At 44.7% G+C, this 20,332-nt stretch overlaps 1 protein-coding gene across 1 annotated transcript in view; it reads right to left on the bottom strand.

Moving 5' to 3' along the window:
* Nucleotides 1-19,659, bottom strand: part of LOC140203598 (serine/threonine-protein phosphatase 2A 65 kDa regulatory subunit A beta isoform-like) — an 88,254-nt gene extending 68,595 nt beyond the window's left edge. Inside the window, exons 1-3 of the mRNA XM_072269646.1 lie at nt 19,587-19,659; nt 18,966-19,083; nt 17,667-17,881 (exon numbers count right to left, since the gene is read on the bottom strand). Coding sequence (XP_072125747.1) covers nt 17,667-17,881; nt 18,966-19,083; nt 19,587-19,659 — 406 coding nt within the window. The remainder of the gene's footprint in view (nt 1-17,666; nt 17,882-18,965; nt 19,084-19,586) is intronic.
* Between the last annotated feature and the right edge of the window lie 673 nt (nt 19,660-20,332).

Raw genomic sequence — 20,332 nt, 5'->3', positions numbered from 1 at the left:
CAGCAGTTATCATGGGAGACTAACTTGCACAGAGATTGGGTGAATCAAATTGGTCGAGACAGTCTTGTGGAGGACTTCATTGAACGCATAAATGATGGCTTTCTTGAACAGCGTGTTACTTAACCTGCAAGAGAATGTGTTATCTTAGATCTGGTCCTGTGCAATGAGAAAGGTAAGATTAGTGATCTTGTAGTTAGGGATCCTCTCGGAAAGAGTGATCACAGTATGACTGAGTTTCCCATACAAATGGAGGGTGCAAAAGTAGTCTGGGAACACAGGCTATATGGTGGGACTATTGAGGAGCAGTGGAAGACTTTCAAAGAGATTTTTCACGGTGCTCAACAAAAGTATATTCCAGTTAAAAGCACGGACAGTAAGGGTGGGGAGAGCCAGTCTTGGATAACTGAGGAAATTAAAGAAGGCGTCAAACTAAAAGCGTGTGAATAGAAAGCCTCCAAGAGTAGTGGGAAACTGGAAGACTGGGAAAATTTCAAACAGCAACAAAGACCCATCAAGCAATTAATAAAGAAAGGGAATAAGGAAAGAAAATAAACTAAAATTCTCTGGACTGTGGGCAGGTTCTGGTGGATTAGAAGACGGCGAATGTCACGCCACAGTTCAAAAAATGATGTAGGCTAATGCAGGTAACTACAGGTCAGTTAGTTTAACATCTGTAGTTGGAAAATGCTTGAAGCTATCATTAAAGAAGAAATAGCGAGGCATCTGGCAAGAAATGGATCCATCAGGCAGATGCAGCATGGATTCAGCAAGGGCAGATCCTGTTTGACAAACTTACTGGAGTTCTTTGAGGATATAACGAGCACAGTGGATAGAGGGGAACAGATGGACGTTATTTACTTGGATTTCTGGAAGGTGTTTGATAAGGTACTGCATAAAAGACTTATCCATAAGATAAGGATGCAAAGAGTTGGGGTGATGTATTAGCATGGATACAGGATTGGTTAACTGAAAGAAAGCAGAGTTCGGATGCATGGGTGTTACTCTGGTTGGCAATCAGTGGTGAGCAGTGGTGCCATATGGGTCGGTGCTGGGCCCGCAACTGTTCACAATATATATTAACCATCTCAAAGAGGGAACCAAGTGTAGTGTATCGCTTAAGTTTGCTGATGATACCAAATTGAGTGGAAAAGTAAATTGTGCAGAAGATACAGAGAGATACATATCGATAGGTTAAGTGAGTGGGCAAGGGTCTGGCAGATGGGGTACAATGTTGGTAAATGTGAGGTCATCCACTTTGTTAGGAAAAATAGAAGAGCAGATTATTATTTAAACGGTGAAAATTTCCAGCATACTGCTGTGCTGAGGGACTTGGGAGTACTTGTGCATGAATCACAAAAGGTTAGTTTGCAGGTGCAGCAGGCTATCACAAAAGCAAATGGAATACAGTATTGGCATTCATTACTAGAGGGACTGAATTGAAGAGCGGGGAAGTTATGCTGCAACTGTACAGGGTACTGGTGAGGCTGCACCTGGAGTACTGCATGCAGTTCGGGTCTCCATACTTGAGGAAGGATAGACTGGCTTTGGAGGCAGTTTGATGGTCAGGTTGGGATTGGTGCGGGGAGAGTAGAGGGCAGTGCATTCAGTGGAGGAGTGAAGGAGTGATGAATTCGATGTCCCGTCGGCAATTCGAGATGAGAAGATCCAGAGCAGGCAGAGAACCAGAGCGGGGAGTCCAAGGAGAGGAGGAGGTGAGTGAGGGTAATTTCAGAGATGTGAGAGCGGATCGTTTACACAGAGAGTGGTGGGTGCCTGCGGTGGTGGTAGAGATAGATGCATTAGAGATTTTTAAGAGACGTTTAGATAGGCACATGAATGTGAGGAAGATGGGAGGATATGGACATTGTGTAGGCAGGAGAGATGAGCTTAGTTAGCTATTTGATTACTAATTTAATTGTTCTGGCACAACATTGAGGGCCGAAGGGCCTGTTCCTGTACTATACTGTTGTATGTTCTATTAAAGGACTCCTGCCCTCAGCTGCAGGGATATCTTTGAAGGAACGTCGGAGGGTCACGCCAACGGGTCTTTTCACTGCTTTAGCCTTCAGCACAAGCAGGGCTTTGGTTCGGAGGTTGGGAACGTGAGCTGGATTTCAAGTTAACAACCAAACCTGTTGGCAGATGTTTGCCCTGGCCAGACAGCTTGGTGTCAGTGTGAGTGAGAGAGAGGATTCCAGTCTTTCTGCATGTAAGGATGTAATGCTGAGGCTTTATAAGGCAGTAGTGAGGCCTCACCTGGAGTCTTGTGTGCATTTTTGGGCCCCTTATCTCAGAAAGGATGGACTGACATTGGATGTTTGAATAGGCAGCTCAGGCAACGCATCACCAAATAATTAGATAGGGCGTCAAAGGTTAAAGGGAAAATGGGTTTGAGAGGGAAATGGATCAGCCATGATGAAACAGCGGAGCAGACTCGATAGTCTGAAAGGCCTAACTCTACTCCAATGTCTTCAGTTCTTCCGGTCTTTCATATGGAGGCTGTCCTCCAGTCCGCTGAAGGAGTCTGTTAATGAGCTAGGCCTGGAGGTTCTGCATTGGTCGGAATGGACCATGGATGTTGTGTCCTAGCTGTCTACATGATGTGAAAGCCAGGGAAGTACAACACGGAGAGCAAGTTGTTGCCCACACAGCAGGCTAGCTCTCTCCACGCAGCAGATGAATGCAAAGGAATGGCAGAGGTCGATAGTTTGGCATCAGCCCAAAGCAACTTGTTTTAAGGCGTCAGTAACCCACCTAGGTGCCTTCTCCTGTCAGTAGAAACGGTTCCACCAATCTTAGTAGCTCAGCCAGACGTGAAGGCCAGGAGCTGGACTTGGTTGTCAGAAGCCTGCCCTGCCGTGCGATGTAATCATGTCTGCTCTATGCTGACCACAATTCTTTTTTTCCTGTACTGGTTTACGTATTAATAAACAGCCAGTAGGTGGAGATTGTGTCTCTCTCAGTCCATCAGGGTCAAGCATATTTTGCTTCCAACCCACAACACACACACCAAGTGCTGGAGGAACTCAGCAGGTCAGGCAGCAACTCTGGTGAGGAATAATGAGTCGATGTTTCAAACCGAGACCCCCTCATCAGGACTGGAAAGGAACTGGGAAGAAGCCAGAATAAGACTGGGAGGTGTTGGGAGCATGGAGGGAAGGACTTCAAGCTGGCAGGTGATAGGTGAGACCAGGTATGGGGGAAGATGGATAAAGTTAGAAGCTGGAAGTGTTTAGGTCAGGGGTTCCCAATATCCTAAAACCACAAGATATGGGAGCAGAATTAGGCCATTAGTCTGCTCTGCATTTCATCATGGCTGATCCATTTTCCCTCTCAGCCCCAATCTCCTGCCTTCTCCCTTTATCCCTTCATGACCTGACCAACCTCTGCCTTAAATATACAAAAATACTCGGCCTTCACAGCTGACTGTGGCAATAAATGCCACAGATTCACCACTCTCTGGCTAAAGAACTTTCTTCTCATCTTCCTATTCATCTCTAAAAGGACACCTCACTATTATGAGGCTGTCCTCTGGTCTTAGACTCCCTACCATAAGAAACATCCTCTCCACATTCACTCTGAGACCCCTTGCTTAATTGTACTGGTCCATGGCAAGTAAAAGGTTGGGAACCCCTGGTAGAGGTGGAAGAGTTAAAGGGCTGAAGGAGGAGGAATCTGATGGGAGAGGAGAGTGGGCCATGGGAGAAGGGGCATTAGGAAGGGAAGAGGGTGAAGATGGGAAGGTCTTCATTGAGTTCACAACATCCAATCTGCTCTGGTACCACAGTATTTATGTGGGCTGTCCTGCTGAGACTCTGGACAATGTTGGCCCCTCCAGGACATTGACAGTTGGGTAATTCAGTGACGAAAGGGCTGACGAACACAGAGGTGTGTATTGGCGATGTAATACGGCTGTCTGAAGCCAGCTTGATAGTGAACCTTGGAAAAAATGAGTTCGGCCACACGAAGGTCACTTACCTGGGAATTGTGGTGACACAGGGGCAGCTGGCGGCGATGCAAGCTACGGTGCAGGCTATCGCTGACATCCCAACCCCGACAGACAAGAGGACCCTCAGAAGGCTCTTGGAGATGGTGGGGTACTGTAGGAAGTTTTGCAGTAACTCTGCGGTTACCACCCCTCCCCCTCCGACTAAGCCCTTGCGAGAGAAAACTAAGTCGGAATGGGACGACCCTTGTTATTGTGGTCCGGGACGAAACCCAATGAGAGGTACATTGATCGCAATTCATCAGTGTTTTTGGCCACTATGAAGTTTGCTAAGTTGGAGCCTGGTAAGAGGGATTATTAATAACACATATAAAAGGAACAGAAAATGTGATGGCTGACTGTCTGTCAGGTGTTGACAACTTCAAACTCGCTGTATTAGCCAAATAGCTGATAAAGATGTATATCTGTGTGTACCAAATAATGTATTCATGTTTGTAATTTTTACCCCCGGTAAAAATCCTTAAAGGGGGGAAGTGTGACAAGAATACACATAGATTAAGATGTAGCTGTCCTGTGCTGGCACCAGTGGGATCAGTAGTTGGTCTGCCACCTGTCTTCAGGAGAGAGAGAGATAAGGAAAACAATGGAGCAGCATTGGGAGATGTGTAATGAAGGGACGGGAGAGAGAGTAACAGAAGGAGAGAGCTGTCAAGATCGGCTCCCCCTTTGAACCCTGAACTGTTTGAAGTGATGGACAGGCGATACCCCAGCAGGGGGATAAAAAGGGACAGGTTCACTAAGGCAGCACACACACGACACCCGAGGTAACGAGACCCTGGAAGCGGTGCGTCTCTCACAAGTCGGTGGGAAGTTTTGGAAGGCCGGTTGCGGGACCAGGCCATAGACGCACAGGGTGGAAAGGCATGATCGGCGGGAACCTGGTGTGTGTCCACCCTTGCCTGGGTGCCGGGTTCACCGCAGAGAAACGATCGTATCTCGAAACGGAGGGGGTCACGGTCAGTGACCTCAGATGACATCACAAAGGGCTCGCCCGAAAGCTGACTGCGAAGGTCTGTGTGTGGAAGCCCTTTTGAATATTCATTCATTTTGCTCTCTCTCTCCTTCCCTCCACTGTCTGCGAACTGAACTGAACTAAACTGAACTGAACTTTGCGTCACTTTGAAACTGGGCATTTACCCCTAGACAACGATAGAGCTTGATTGATCCTGTTATCTTAATTCTGTGTACATGCATGTTTATCATTGCTGAACTGTTGCATTCATTATCCTTTTGATTAGAGTACTGTGTTGCTTGTTTCTTTAATAAAACTTTCTTAGTTCTAGTAATCCAGACTCCAACTGAGTGATCCATTTCTGCTGGTTTGGCAACCCAGTTACGGGGTACGTAACAAAGACCAGTGGTCCCCAATCACTGGGCTGTGGACCGGTACCGGGCCGCAAAGCATGTGCTACCGGGCCGCGAGGAAACGATATGATTTGGCGATATGAGTCAGCTTCACCTTTCCTCATCCCCCCTCACCCACTGCTGAGCTTGAACACACACGAGGTCATTACCCGCGCGTCATCCATGTCAGCACAGGAAGAAGATCAACTCCTCGAGCTTGCAAATGAAGGCGGACTTAAAAGTATGTTTGACATAACATCTCTGCCGGCATTCTGGATCAAAGTCAAGGCTAAATATCCTGAGATAGCCACAAAAGCACTGAAAACGGTGCTTCCATTTCTAACATATCTCTGCAATGAATGCAACAAAAACTAAATTGCAGAATAGACTGGACATAGGGAACCCACTTCGAGTATCGCTGTCTCCCATCACCCCTCGATATGACCGTGTTGTTGAAGGGAACAAGTTTTCAGCCCAGGGCTCCCACTGATTCAGCGATATTTGTGTGTTGCAATTAATTTATACGCGGGGAAATATGTGCTGTGTGTTTAATATCCAAATGTTACTTAAAATGTTATGATGCTATTGACTTATAAGTGACTTATATAACCATATAACAATTACAGCAAGGAAACAGACCATCTCTGCCCTTCTAATCTGTGCTGAACGCTACTCTCACCTAGTCCCACCGACCTGCACTCAGCCTATAACCCTCCATTCCTTTCCTGTCCATATACCTATCCAATTTAAGGTTAAATGATCATATCGAACCTGCCTCTACCACTTCCACTGGAAGTTCGTTCAATACTTACTTCAATCTCCCCTGTCCTCCCCTATAATTGACTTATTCATGCAAGGAAGATATGCGCTGTGTGCTTAATATTAAATTTGTTAGATAAACCCTTTTAGAAATGAAATTCAGTGTATTAGCCACTTATCACCTATATTCCGGTCGTGATTAACACCCCGCCCCCGTACAGAATCGCCAAAAACGATTTGTAGAAAAAAAATCGGCACGTACACGCATGCGCAAGTCACGCATGCGCACTGGTGCCCACGCAAGTCTTCATGGTCATTGTAGCCTATCTCGAGGTAAACACAACGTATTCGTTGGTAACCCTACACCCCACCCCTCCACCAGGTCGGCCAGTCCGCAAGAATATTGTCAATAAGAAACCGGTCCGCGTTGCAAACTAGGTTGGGGACCCCTGCTGTACAGTTGTGTTGTTAGCAGAACCGCAGATATTACATTTATTTTTCTGATCTTCGACATGAAAATATATTAAGAATGCATGGATTACTGATTCCTTCAGTATCTCTTCTGGCCACTGCCTGCCACTTGAAAACATACTTATTCTTACTCAAATCCTACAATTCCTAGCCGTTTGTCTACTTGCACATGCAGAGGAGTTGTTAGGCTGGAAGATAGACAAGTATGGAGAGGGAGGAGTTCAAATCAAGATTTTGTTTTTATAAGTTTTTAAAGAGTAAAGTCCTGTCAGAATATGTTAACCTGGGTCTCATTAATTCTGATCCATGTTTATGCCAATAAAATTAGAATTTGAACTTGGACATTGCACCTTCGGCTCTCTAAAATCTCACATGGTCGAATAAAGCAGTTGAAAGCAGCTATAAGTGTACGAAATGCAAACGAGACCAATCACTATTGTCAATTGTTTTAGCCTGCAAAGTCGATCACGTTCGAAAGGACTATCGGTTCCCTTTTCATGAAATGAAACATGGTCATAATGCTTTTGATGTGAGGTCAATTCATCTGAGAAGCCAGGTTAACCCTCAACACATTTCCCAATACCAAAAGTAATGGGTTCACAGTGAGGGATAAACTTGGACAACGATCTGAGATCTCTTAAGTTTGGAAGAAGGCAAATGTAAAAAGAAAATACAAACGCTTCGAAAATGTCAGCAGTCTTTCAGATAGAAATCACCTATGTAATTAGATTAGTTAGTGGGAAGTCAGAAGATTCGGCAGTTTCTGAGAAATAGCAGACGGCAGCTGAAAAGCCATAGGGAGAGAAAAGTTGAAATGTGAAGGAATCTACTCAATGACACAAAGAGGATGTCAACAGTATTTTGTTTTTGTCAGATATACAAAGATTACAAGGAAAGCGAGAGTAGATATCAAATTCCCGAAAATGACACTGGAACGGTAGTAATGAGGGACGAGAAAATGGCGGAAGAACTGATTAAGTACTTTGCAGTATCTTCACTGTAGAGGACACTAGCAGCACACCGTATGGTCGGAAGTGTCAGAGGGAATACGTGAACGTAGTTGCTATTATTAGGAAGAAGGTGCCCAGGAAGTTGTAAGGTCTGAAGGCAAGTAAGTTACCTGGACCAGATGGACTACACCCCAAGGTTCAGAGGAGGTACCTGAATAGTTTGTGGAGTAATAATAATCTTTCAAGAATCACTACATTCTGGTATAGTTGCAGAGAAATGCAGAATTGCAAATGTCACTGCACTCTTCAAGAAGTGAGCGAGGGGGAAGAGAGGAAATTATAGGCTAGTTACCTTGACCTCAGTGGTTGGGAAAACTTTGGAGTCGCTTGTTCAGGAAGAGGTTTCAGGGTACCAGAGGCATGGTAAAATAGACATGGGTTTCTTTATGGGAAATCTTGCCAGGCAAATCTTATGGAATTATTTGGCGAAATACCAAGTAGGACAGGCAAAGCAGAAACGGTGGATGTTGTGGATTTGATTTTCAGAAGGCCTTTGACAAGGTGCCGCACATGAGGCTGCTAAGCAATTAAGAACCCATGGTACTACAGAGAAGATTCTAGCATGGGTAGAACATTGGCAGATTGACAAGAGGCAAAGAGTGTGAATAAGCAAAACCTCTTCCGATTGGTTGCCGATGACTGGTGGTGTTGCACAGTGGTCAATGTTAGAACCACTTATTTTTACGTTCTACTTCAATGATTTGAAGTGATGGTTTTGTGGCCAATTTTGCAGATGACACAAAGATAAGTGGACGGGCAAGTAGTGTTGAGGAAGCAAAGGGGCTGCAGGAAGACTTAGACAAATTAGGAGAATAGGCAAAGAAGTGGCAGATGGAATACAGTGTCGGGAAGAACATGATCATGAACTGTGGTAAAAGGAATAAAAGCGTAGACTAAAAGGGGAGAAAATTCAAAAATCCGAGGTGAAAAGGGACTTGGAAGACCTCGTGCAGGACTCCCTAACGGTCTTGCTGGTTGAGTCTGTGATTAGGAATGTAAATACAATTTTAGCATTCATTCTGAGAGGACAAAAAGAGAAAAAAGAAACATATCACGCTGGGAATTTATAAGGGACTGGTGACACCACACTTGGGAGTCCCGTGAGCAGTCTTGGGGCCATTATCAAAGAAAGAATGTACTGCCGTTTGACTGGTTTCCAAGAAGGTTCAGGAAAACGCAAAAATGATTCCGGAAATGACAGGCTCGCCATATTAGTGCCGTTTGACGTCTCTGGTCATGTAGTCGCTGGAATTTCAAGGATTAGACGGGGGTGGTGTGGTTAGTGTAATTTCATTGAAAGCTATCGAATGTTGAAAGGCACAGATGGACTGGGATTGGAAAGGATGTTGCCTCTATCTGGGATAGTCTAGCACCGACGTGCACAGGTTCAGAATAGAGGGACGTGCATTTACAACGGAGATGAGGGGGTTTTCCTTTAGCCTCAGAGTTGTGAATATGTTGAATTCATTAGCACAACACAGGCGACTGTGGAGGCCAGGTCATTCGGTGTAGATAAGGCGGAAGTTGCTAGGTTCCTGTTCAGTCAAATGCTGAAAAGTTACAGGAGAGGGCAAGAGAATGGAATTGAGAAGAAAAGCGATAAGCAATGATCAAATGGCAGAGCAGTGGCCCAATTCAGCTCCTATGTCTTTTGCTTTTATGGTCTTAAGGTAACGAAAGAACAAAAAAAAAACAATTTCTACAGCTAAAAAATGCTGAGGAAGGATATCCCTAATAAAAAGAGATTACCTTTGGTATATTTAACAGGTCCGTTAATACCTGACGAGAGAGAAAGAGAGCTATCGCTTCATTCCGATGGTGTTTCATTAGAGCTGAGGGGGGAAGGCTGGCCAGAAACAGGGGGAATTATTGAAATCATGCATGGTTCTATCATAGAACATAGAACATTACATCCTTATATAAAGACCCTTCAGCCCACAATGTTGTGCTGAACTATTTAAACTGACAATCAAATGACTAACCGATCTGTTCTGCCTACAGAATGTGAATATCCTTCTATTTCCCTCACATTCATGTGCCTGTTGAAATGTTGCTTAAAAATCCCTAAGGTGTCGGACTGTACCATCAACCCAGAAAGCTCATTCCAGGCACCACCCAGTCTCCGTGTAAAATATTGCCCCTCACATCTCCTTTGAGATTACACTTCTATCCGAATGCAGGCCCTAGGAAAGAGATAGTCTGTCTACTCTATCTATGCATCCAATGATCTTATAACCTCCATTGCGCGTGCCTTCTGATCTAGATAGCATCTTGGTAAACTTCTTTTGCACCCTTTCCAAAGCCTCGACATCTTTTCCGTAATGGGGCAACCAGAAATGTATGGAATATCCAGATGTGGCCCGACAGTCGCAGCATAACCTCTTGACTTTTGAACTCAATGCCTCGACTAATAAAAGCAAGTGTTCCGTAAGCCTCCTGAACCACACTGTCAAGCTGTGTAGCTACTTTCCGGTATCTACGGACTTCGACCCCAAGATCCCTCTGCTCATCAAGATTGCTAAGATTGCCCTTGACAGTATTATCTCTTTCCATTTGGACTACCAAGGTACAGGATTTGTCCCGGTTAACCTCCATCTGCCATTTCTCCACCCATACGTACAATTGATCTATTACTCTCTGTATTTTTTTGCCAGTCAACTACACTATCCACAACAGCACCAATAAAGATAGAGAGGGAGATAAAAGGAGAGGTGTGTTGTCAAATCAGCGACAATGTCACAGTTGCTCTCAGTGAGGAAACATTAGAGGGTTTATCCACTCAGACTACTAGACTAGACATTAATGTTAACGAAGGTGCAAACACTCAGGTGGCTTTGTACTACCCGCTTCCTATTAGCGAACTAGAGTTTGAGCATATAGATACTGAGATATGCACAGGTAAATATGGGGAAGATCGAAAAGCAACACGTTTGTTGCTGTGGGTGACTTTAGCATCTCCAATATTAACTGCAACATCCTCAGTGCAAGGACTTCACGCTTGGCGGAATTCATTACATACATCCACGAGGGTTGCATATATCAACATATCGACAGTCCATGAACCAGGTAGAGGGGAGGGGTGAGGTAGGATCTGCTGTAGGGAAATGAACCTAGCCAGGTGACTGTTAATTCAGTGGGAAAACATATAAGGATCTGGGAATCCTTAGTTTAAGCAATGCATTAAAATGCTGGAGTAACAGAGCGGGTGAGGCAGCATTAAAAGTGGGAAATGTACAGTCAAGGCTTAGGGCTGCGACGAATCTCGACTGTTAGTTTCCAGATGAAAACAGGCCTGGAACCAATCCCTAAGGAACTCCATTATGCATCGACCTCCAGTCTGAAACGTAAACTCACACCATTGTCCTCTGCTTCCTACCATCAATCTAATTTTGTATCCAACCAGCTGAATCTTCCTGGAAGCCTTTCGATCTACTTTTCCATAACAACTTTTACGGGCTTCACTATTTCAAAGGTATCACTAAATCACTGAAACTCACTTCTCTATAGGTCTGCTCTCCTCAAAAGCTGAAATCTCTGTTCAAAAAACAAAGTGGATTTCACAGATGACGAATCATATTTTACTAATCTGCACAATTATCTTTGCTCTATCTAGCTTGAAGGTTCAGTCATAGTCATACTTTATTGATCCCGAGGGAAATTGGTTTTCGTTACACTTGCACCATAAATGATTAAATAGTAGTAAAACCATAAATAATTAAATAGTAATATGTAAATTATGCCAGGAAATAAGTACAGGACTAGCCTATTGGCTCAGGGTGTCTGACCCTCCAAGGGAGGAGTCGTAAAGTTTGATGGCCACAGGCAGGAATGACTTCCTATGACGCTCAGTGTTGCATCTCGGTGGAATGAGTCTCTGGCTGAATGTACTCCTGTGCCCAGCCAGTCCATTATGTAGTGGATGGGAGATATTGTCCAAGATGGCATGCAAGTTGGACAGCATCCTCTTTTCAGACACCACCGTCAGAGAGTCCAGTTTCTTCCCCACAACATCACTGGCCTTATGAATGAGTTTGTTGATTTTGTTGGGTTTGTTGAGTTTGTTAACCTGTACATGCGATAGGTTTGTTGTTGTGCCCGAAGTGATTAGCTGTATCTCCGTAGATTAGTTGTCTGTTAATAAAGGACGATCAAAATGCTCTTATCTTTGTTCCGGCTTCCAGAGAATGGAGTGTTGGGGCAGAATTTCTCTTTGTTCCAACGAGGATATATAAAGATATTTTTCGAATGGAGAGGTTATATAATAATATGATTTTGTAAAAAAAAAGTACGTGATGTATTTCTGCCGATTTGTAAGGAGTTGTGAAACGCAGACATTGATGCATATTGCAGTAAATTAATACAGCCATTTCTTCTACCATAAAAAAATCAACCATATGCTTTATGGCATTTACTGCCTTTTATTCGCCTTGTAGCTCTTTCTCGCCTTGAACTATCATTCACGGCCTCTGTAGTACGAAATAGATCATCAGTTAGTCAAATGAAATATTTGTCCGACAAATATTAGGGATGGCTGCTGTCATTACATTATTAGAGAAATATATCCAACTTGGCCATTTCACAACAATTTCATTCTAATATTTTTATCCCTGTATTTGCAGAAGTGGTTTTGTGATCGAAGATAAAAGTTTCTGGTTCACATTTAACACAAGACAAGTTATATTTAAAACAATGTTGCACATTCGTGGTTGAATTAGCTTCATCCATTATTTCATACATTTACCTATTATATTTACTAGATATTGTACCGTGGTTTTCAGCTGTTCCCTGAACTTTCTCTGAGTGACTGCAGAGATAAATGTGTTTGTGCAGCAACTTAATAGTTGGAGCATATTGACAGTTTCAATAAATATAGACTTGGGATCACTGTAACCGCTAACTTGATGGTCATTGGAAATTCTCTCATATAGGAACTGTAACAAATGTGTCATCCACAATAGTATGGAACTGCCTGAAACGGCGAAGAGTAACACAATAGACTTCCTCCTGCTCTCCATCCCTGCGTCAGTCTGATTGTTCCCACTGTTTTGGACTTGGAGTGTCTTCCGGGCTCTACTAGCTTCTAAAATGTGTCTGACAGTGAGGAGATTGAGCAAAAGGATCAAAAGGAATGGGAAACAAGGAGTGAAGAGGTGGTCGAACCAATCATAAACGCCCCACAATAGAGAAGTATAACGGACAGCTTTCAGTTTGCAATACCATGGTACATTGTTAATTATATAGCTGGGTTCATGAATGAAGTAGCATGGAATATTGATAAAACAACTAAGTAAACAAACAGTTGCTATGACCACAGATGCCGTTTTGTCGGTGCAATACTTCGCCTTCAGTTTCTGGCAACAAATGACGACAAAACGGTCAGAGGTGGAAGCGACGGTTAACCAAACAGAACTGACCCTGGCTGCATAGGTTATTGCAATAATGGCACTACACACTGGGGTGATGGAGAAGAAACTTCCTGGGAAATAAATGCCACAAATGCGGTTGATAATCACAGCGGTAATAATGAGGAGCAAATCCGTTACTGCCATGGAGACCAAATAGCGAGTGATGCATTTAGAGAGGCCACACTTCCCGCGGGACAGGATCAGAATCGCCACCAAATTAGCTTTAGGGAAAAGAAAGGGAGACACGGATGTTTATACCATAGACTGTCAACAGCAGCAGTACATAGACAAGAAAAATATACATTTTAGAACTCTGACACGTAAAACGCTCATGGTAATATGAAAATGGAAAAGTTTAAGTTAAATAAGTTAGGTTAGAGAACGCATATGCATGAACCGGCATTCTCATAGGAAAAGTCATAAATACGAGTCGCTTCAACACTCGAGCCCACTCAGTCGAAATCATTGCTTATTATCCACATTTTTGTCATTTTCCTGCTCGCCTCTATATTCGTAATACGCAGTAAAAACACCGGTGTGTGTTTCCGATGATTCAATGACTGAGCCTGCATGCTGCGCTGAATTAATTCAGCATATTTATTTCCATACTGGTTATAAATGACCTCATGATATTTGGAGATTATGTTCCTGGTTTCGAAACACCTCGCCCTTCCCGGCCCCGACTAATAGCATCTTACACTGCCAAAGTACACTTGCTTTTTTTTCCAGAGCTACTCATTTATTAGGTAGGGAAACCAAGACGATGAATAAAACTCCAGTTAAGGTCTGAGGGAGGCCTCGCATAATTTGAACAAATCAGAGTTCGTCCGGTACTAGAACTTTCTTGTAATGTCTGCTTATACAAGGATCGCCCTTCCCGATGACATGACTTGTGTTCCAGGACAACGAGGTTCCAATTAACTGAAAAAAGACCAATCTTTGGGAAACTAAAACAACATGTTTTGGAATTAGATCACTTCAAATTTATCTATATTATATTCTATCTTCTATTTACTTTTAGAATTATTCAGAGATGTAATTTACTGACACATTTACCTTGCAAGCTTTCCGAGAATTGATGTTGAGCAGTGAGGAATTCAATTGGGAATTACACAAATCTGAGATCTTACTATATATAGTTTTCCACAGAAATCTTACATCAGTTTAAAAAAATCCGGTTTTATTATATCCTACTGATGTATAGCCTCGTCGCTAGCACAGTTTAATAATAGGTCTTTAGTTTTCGTTGCTGTGTGAAAGTCCGAGACACCGAGTAACGCAGGCTTACCCGTTTTCCAGTAGCAAAATATGAAAATCCAGAAATTTTAGTCCTGGGAAAAAGCCCCTGATCATCCACACGATCAATGACACTCATCATCTTATACACCTCTATCAGTCCACCTCTCATCCTCCATCGCTCCCAGGAGAAAAGGCCAAGTTCACTCAACCTATTCTCATAAGGTACGCCTTCCAATCCAGGCAACATCCTTGGAAACCTCCTCTACATACCCTCTATAGTACCGACATCTTTCCTGCGGTGAGGTAACCAGAACTGAGCACAATACTCTAAGTGAGGTCTGATGAAGGTCTTACATACCTGTAGCATTATCTCACGTCTCTAACTCATTCCCACGGTTGATGAATGCCAACATACCACAGGCCTTCTTAACAATACTGTCAAAGTGAGCAGCAGCTTTGAGTGTCCTATGTGACCGCAAGATCTCTCAGATAGAAACATAGAAAATAGGTGCAGGAGTAGGCCATTCGGCCCTTCGAGCCTGCACCGCCATTTATTATGATCATGGCTGATCATCCAACTCAGAACCCTGCACCAGCCTTCCCTCCATACCTCCTGATCCCCGTAGCCACAAGGGCCATATCTAACTCCCTCTTAAATATAGCCGTTGAACTGGCCTCAACTGTTTCCTGTGGCAGAGAATTCCACAGATTCACCACTCTCTGTGTGAAGAAGTTTTTCCTAATCTCAGTCCTAAAAGGCTTCCCCTTTATCCTCAAACTGTGACCCCTCGTTCTGGACTTCCCCAACATCGGGAACAATCTTCCTGCATCTAGCCTGTCCAATCCCTTTAGGATTTTATAGGTTTCAATTAGATCCCCCCTCAATCTTCTAAATTCCAACGAGTACAAGCCTAGTTCATCCGGTCTTTCTTCATATGAAAGTCCTGCCATCCCAGGAGTCAATCTGGTGAACCTTCTTTGTACTCCCTCTATGGCAAGGATGTCTTTCCTCAGATTAGGGGACCAAAACTGCACACAATACTCCAGGTGTGGTCTCACCAAGGCCATGTACAACTGCAGTAGTACCTCCCTGCTCCTGTACTCAAACCCTCTCGCTATAAGTGCCAGCATACCATCTGCCTTTTTCACTGCCTGCTGTACCTGCATGCCCACTTTCAATGACTGGTGTATAATGACACCCAGGTCTCATTGCACCTCCCCTTTTCCTAATCAGCCACCATTCAGATAATAATCTGTTTTCCTATTTTTGCCACCAAAGTGGATAACTTCACATTTATCCACATTAAATTGCATCTGTCATGAATTTGCCCACTCACCCAACCTATCCAAGTCACCCTGCATCCCCTTAGCATCCTCCTCACAGCTAACACTGCCGCTCAGCTTCGTGTCATCCGCAAACTTGGAGATGCTGCATTTAATTCCCTCATCCAAGTCATTAATATATGTTGTAAACAACTGGGGTCCCAGCACTGAGCCTTGCAGTACCCCACTAGTCACTGCCTGCCATTCTGAAAAGGTCCCGTTTATTCCCACTCTTTGCTTCCTGTCTGCTAACTAATTCTCTATCCACATCAATACCTTACCCCCAATACCGTGTGCTTTAAGTTTGCACGCTAATCTCCTGTGTGGGACCTTGTCAAAAGCCTTTTGAAAATACAAATATACCACATCCACTGGTTCTCCCCTATCCACTCTACTAGTTACGTCCTCAAAAAATTCTATGAGATTCGTCAGACATGATTTTCCTTTCACAAATCCATGCTGACTTTGTCCGATGATTTCACCGCTTTCCAAATGTGCTGTTATCACATCTTTGATAACTGATTCCAGCAGTTTCCCCACCACCGATGTTAGGCTAACCAGTCTATAATTCCCCGGTTTCTCTCTCCCTCCTTTTTTAAAAAGTGGGGTTACATTAGCCACCCTTCAATCCTCAGGAACCAGTCCAGAATCTAATGAGTTTTGAAAAATTATCACTAATGCATCCACTATTTCTTGGCCTACTTCCTTAAGCACTCTGGGATGCAGACCATCTGGCCCTGGGGATTTATCTGCCTTTAATCCTTTCAATTTACCTAACACCACTTCCCTACTAACAGGTATTTCACTCAGTTCCTCCATCTTACTGGTCCCTCTGTCCCCTACTATTTCTGGAAGATTATTTAATAATCAACATTGCCAAGAGTCTTACCATTACTATTATATTCTGTCTTCAATTTTGGCCTACGAAAATGAACCACTTCACACATCTGGGTTGAAGTCCATCTGCCACTTCACAGCCCAGTTCTGCATCCTATCGATGTCCCGTTGTAACCATTGCCAATCCTCCTGACTATCGACAACACCCCCAACCTTCGTGTCATCAGCAAACCTACCAACCCACCTTTCTACTTCTTCATCGAAGTCATATATAAAAACCACAAAGAGGACACAAAAATCACAAATCTCAGGGCTTCATGACTGTCCGCTTTTCAATACGCCAAGGACACAGCCTGGAAGAATAGCGTGCCTTCAGGGTGCCGGAATTTCATAGCTCTGGAGGCAGGCAGATGTGAGGTCGGTGTCACCGCCTAATGTGCTGTGGAAGATCGAAAGCAGAGAGCTGGCTGCTGTCTATGTGACCAGAGACCAGACTTCCTTGGACACAGAACTCGGGGAAAAAATGACGCAAAACACCTTTAACACCATAAATCTGTGAGTCATTTTGTTATGTTTCCCCTCTCTCAGTGAAATTGGGACACCTGCTATTCCCTTATTAGGGAGAGACAGAGAGCCTGTGACTTCGCGAATTACAGGGCGAAGGAGAAGTCTTCGGGGGTACTGAAATTCTGTGTCTTTATTACTGCTTTGCTGCACGTTTGACTGCTCCGTGAAGGGAGCAGATGCTTTTTTTATGCTAGCGATTGCGTTGCTTTGCTGCTGCTTATGCGTGGGTGGGGGAAGTTCGGGGACTTTGAAGTTCTAACATTTAAATATCATTCACTCTTTGGGACAATGCTCTGTTTTCGTGCATGCTTGTGAAGAAAAAAATTTTCATGATGTACGTATATTGTATACATGTCATGGTCCGGTCCATGAAGGTCGCATTCCAGTTCACAGTCCGGTCCATGGTTCCTTATTCCAGGTTTTCCAGTTTTCCCTTGTCCTGTTGTGTGCCTCAATCCAGGCACATGATTCCCATTTTTGGTTGGCTACATAAACAGCTCCTGGGTTCAGCTTCAGTTGCTTGACTGTTCCTTCCCCATCCTTCTGTAGCCTCGCCTGCTACCTTCGCCTGCAACACCGTCATGTTCAACCGCCAGGGCAAGACTGGGGCCTTGCTGTGACTAGATAAAGAACTATCTTTCTTTGTTTGGAACTGTCTCTTTGTGTCCAAGCCTTCGCTAGGTAGGTCTGGCTGTTTGCCGCTACCTTGTGTTGGGAACCATCTCTTCGTGCTCTTGCCTCCGCTGGGTAGATCCAGCTGTTTGCCGCTGCCTTGTGTTGGGAACCATCTCTTCGTGCTCTCGCCTCCGCTGGGTAGATCCAGCCGTTTCCCACTACCTTGAGCTCTGCGTTCCTGTTCTCCCTCGACCAAGGCTGAGTTCTTGTTCTCCCTCGAACAAGGATCTGCATTCCTGTTCTCCCTCGAAAATAGCACCGAATGGCTGGCACACCATTCCTAAGTTGGAAAAAATAGCTCCTAATTTTAGCCAAATCCAAAACACTTCTTTATGAAGCTTGGATGTGGGCTATGTGCGGGATATATTACACGGGAGGGTATCTTTGTACAATTTCATTGCCAGGGAACTACACGAAAGATGCAGTGTTATCACTTTTAGTAGCAATAATTTAAAGGCAGGTTGTTAAATAAACAGCGAAAGATTATGTAATGAAAATGCAAACAGCCTTTGGTATCCTTGCGCACTGGGTTAAGAATGATATCGGCCAAATGTGGACAAATTTGCAAAGGTAAATAGGTATCTTGGTTGGTATGGTCCGGTTTGGCCAAAAGGCCCGTATCTCTGCTGTATAGCACTATGACTCTAGTCAGTGACAACGGATATACAGAACTAGAAGGCGAATAAGGATGAAAATGCTAAGTCCAAATGACGAGAAAATTTGAGTCCAGAAGTAGGGATAGAGGTTTTCATAAGTACACCATGATTACAGTGTTTACTGCAGGTCTCCCTGTCTGAGAAAAGTGTTCAAAATCGGGATTATAGCAAAGGTTCGCCAGGTTTATTCCTGGGCTGACAAGACTGATGTCCGTCAAGGGATTGATTCGATTCGATTCGATTCATATTCGCAAAAGAACGAGAGAGGGGTCTCGTGGAAATCTCGTTATATATAATCACGAAAGCGGGGCTTTTCACCCACCTCGTCAGAAAGTGATGACAATCTGTCCAGATAGCCTGCATTTCTTCTGCACAAGACTCACATTCCTGCATGTCTTTCCTGTAACCTGCCCATGAGCTTTCCAAATGTTCTACTTCGTTTCTTCATCCACCATAGTCTCTGCATTCTCGTTCGAGACAGCCATTACCGTCTATCAGGAAAACCCTGGTCATCGACTTTCAATTAAAATCCTCCTCCTCCCATCTGTAGCAACGAATACCGCAGATTCGCTGCCTCCAGGTTAAAGGAATTTCTCGTCTTTCCTGTTTTAAATGGATATTCCTCTGTTCTTTTCGAAGCACAGTAGCATAGCGGTTAGCGTAACTCTCTTACAGCAACAGCCACCGGGATTCTACCTTCTCCAGGAGGCCGTGTTTCCTTCCGATTATCTGGGATGCCCCGCCCGCCCCCCGCTTAACCAGGGGTACACAAAAACGATAGGAGGTTGGATCTGCACCCGGGTTCGGGGGACAGAAGGGAATGTTGTCTGACTCACGAGGGTCCCCCTTTCTACTGGTCAACCCTCCCTTTTGGCCGAAGGGAACAGGTAGCACGGAAGTGGCGGGACTGGCCGCAATAGAGACATTTCCCCGCTCTCAATTTCCGGAGTCGCTCTGTGAGAGAAAGGCGGTTCCGTCCCAGCTGCATGGGTTCCTCTCCTGGGTGGTGGAAACGGCTGGACTGGGAGCTATTCCAGGAGAGGGAGGGGAAGAGAGGCTAGGGCTGGTGGGAGACGGTAAAGAGTGTCGTGGAGTTGCTAAAGGGAGTGGACGACCAGTTCTCTCCCTATGGCGTTCTCGAAGACAATTGTCCAACCGGGTGGCTAGGGAGATCAAACAATCCAGGCTGTTGGTGTCATCCCTTGCCGCCAACTCGTCTTTCACCATGTCGCTGAGGCCTTTCTAAAATACCCCTTGGAGTGCCTCATCATTCCACCCCGAGTCAGCCACTAACATCCGGAAATCCACGGAATAGGCGGCAACACTGTGTGAGCGCTGACGGAGAGTGAGTAGTCGCTTAGCGGCATCTTTACCACGGACAGGGTGGTGAAAGCTCCTTCTCATTTCTGTGATAAAGGTGGGGAATGAAGAGCAGTTAGCCGGTTGATTATCCCAGATAGCTGTAGCCCACACTAAGGCACTTCCCCGCTACAACCCATATAACCCATCTTTGACTTGTCTGTGGAGTACTTGGATGACTGCTGTTCGAACACCAAGGAGCATTGCAGAAGGACGGCCCGGCACTTCCCCAAATCCGCAGCATAGTGTTCTGGTTCAGGTATGTGTGGCTCTCTTGGCGGTGGTGTTACCGACACGTAGGGGGTTGCCACTTCCAGCTGTCTGGGCTGGGCTGACAGAGTTCCAGGAGTGGATCGGGTAAGATGAACGGATACTCGGTCCACCTGGTCACTGATCTTCTTTACGTCAGCAGACAGGGAACGGAGGTTCTCCATGACATCCCAGAGAAGTTGATCGTGCAGATCCAGTTGGGAGCCCTGGCTGGCGAGGGCTTGTTGCAGGGTATTCGTGTCCGCTGGGTCCATAGTGGCCAGATGGTTCTGTTGCAAGGAGCGACTACGGCGAACCCAAGTGCAGGACACAGGCACGGAGATTAAGGTAGGATGCTTACACGGGCGTAAACGCCGAACAGCAAACAGCAGGGATCTTGACACGGAGCCCTGATATGGAGCCTTGACTCAG

The sequence above is a fragment of the Mobula birostris genome, chromosome 10 (assembly GCF_030028105.1).
Source record: "Mobula birostris isolate sMobBir1 chromosome 10, sMobBir1.hap1, whole genome shotgun sequence".
NCBI lineage: Eukaryota > Metazoa > Chordata > Chondrichthyes > Myliobatiformes > Myliobatidae > Mobula > Mobula birostris.
This window is presented reverse-complemented; position numbering and strand designations above follow the sequence as displayed.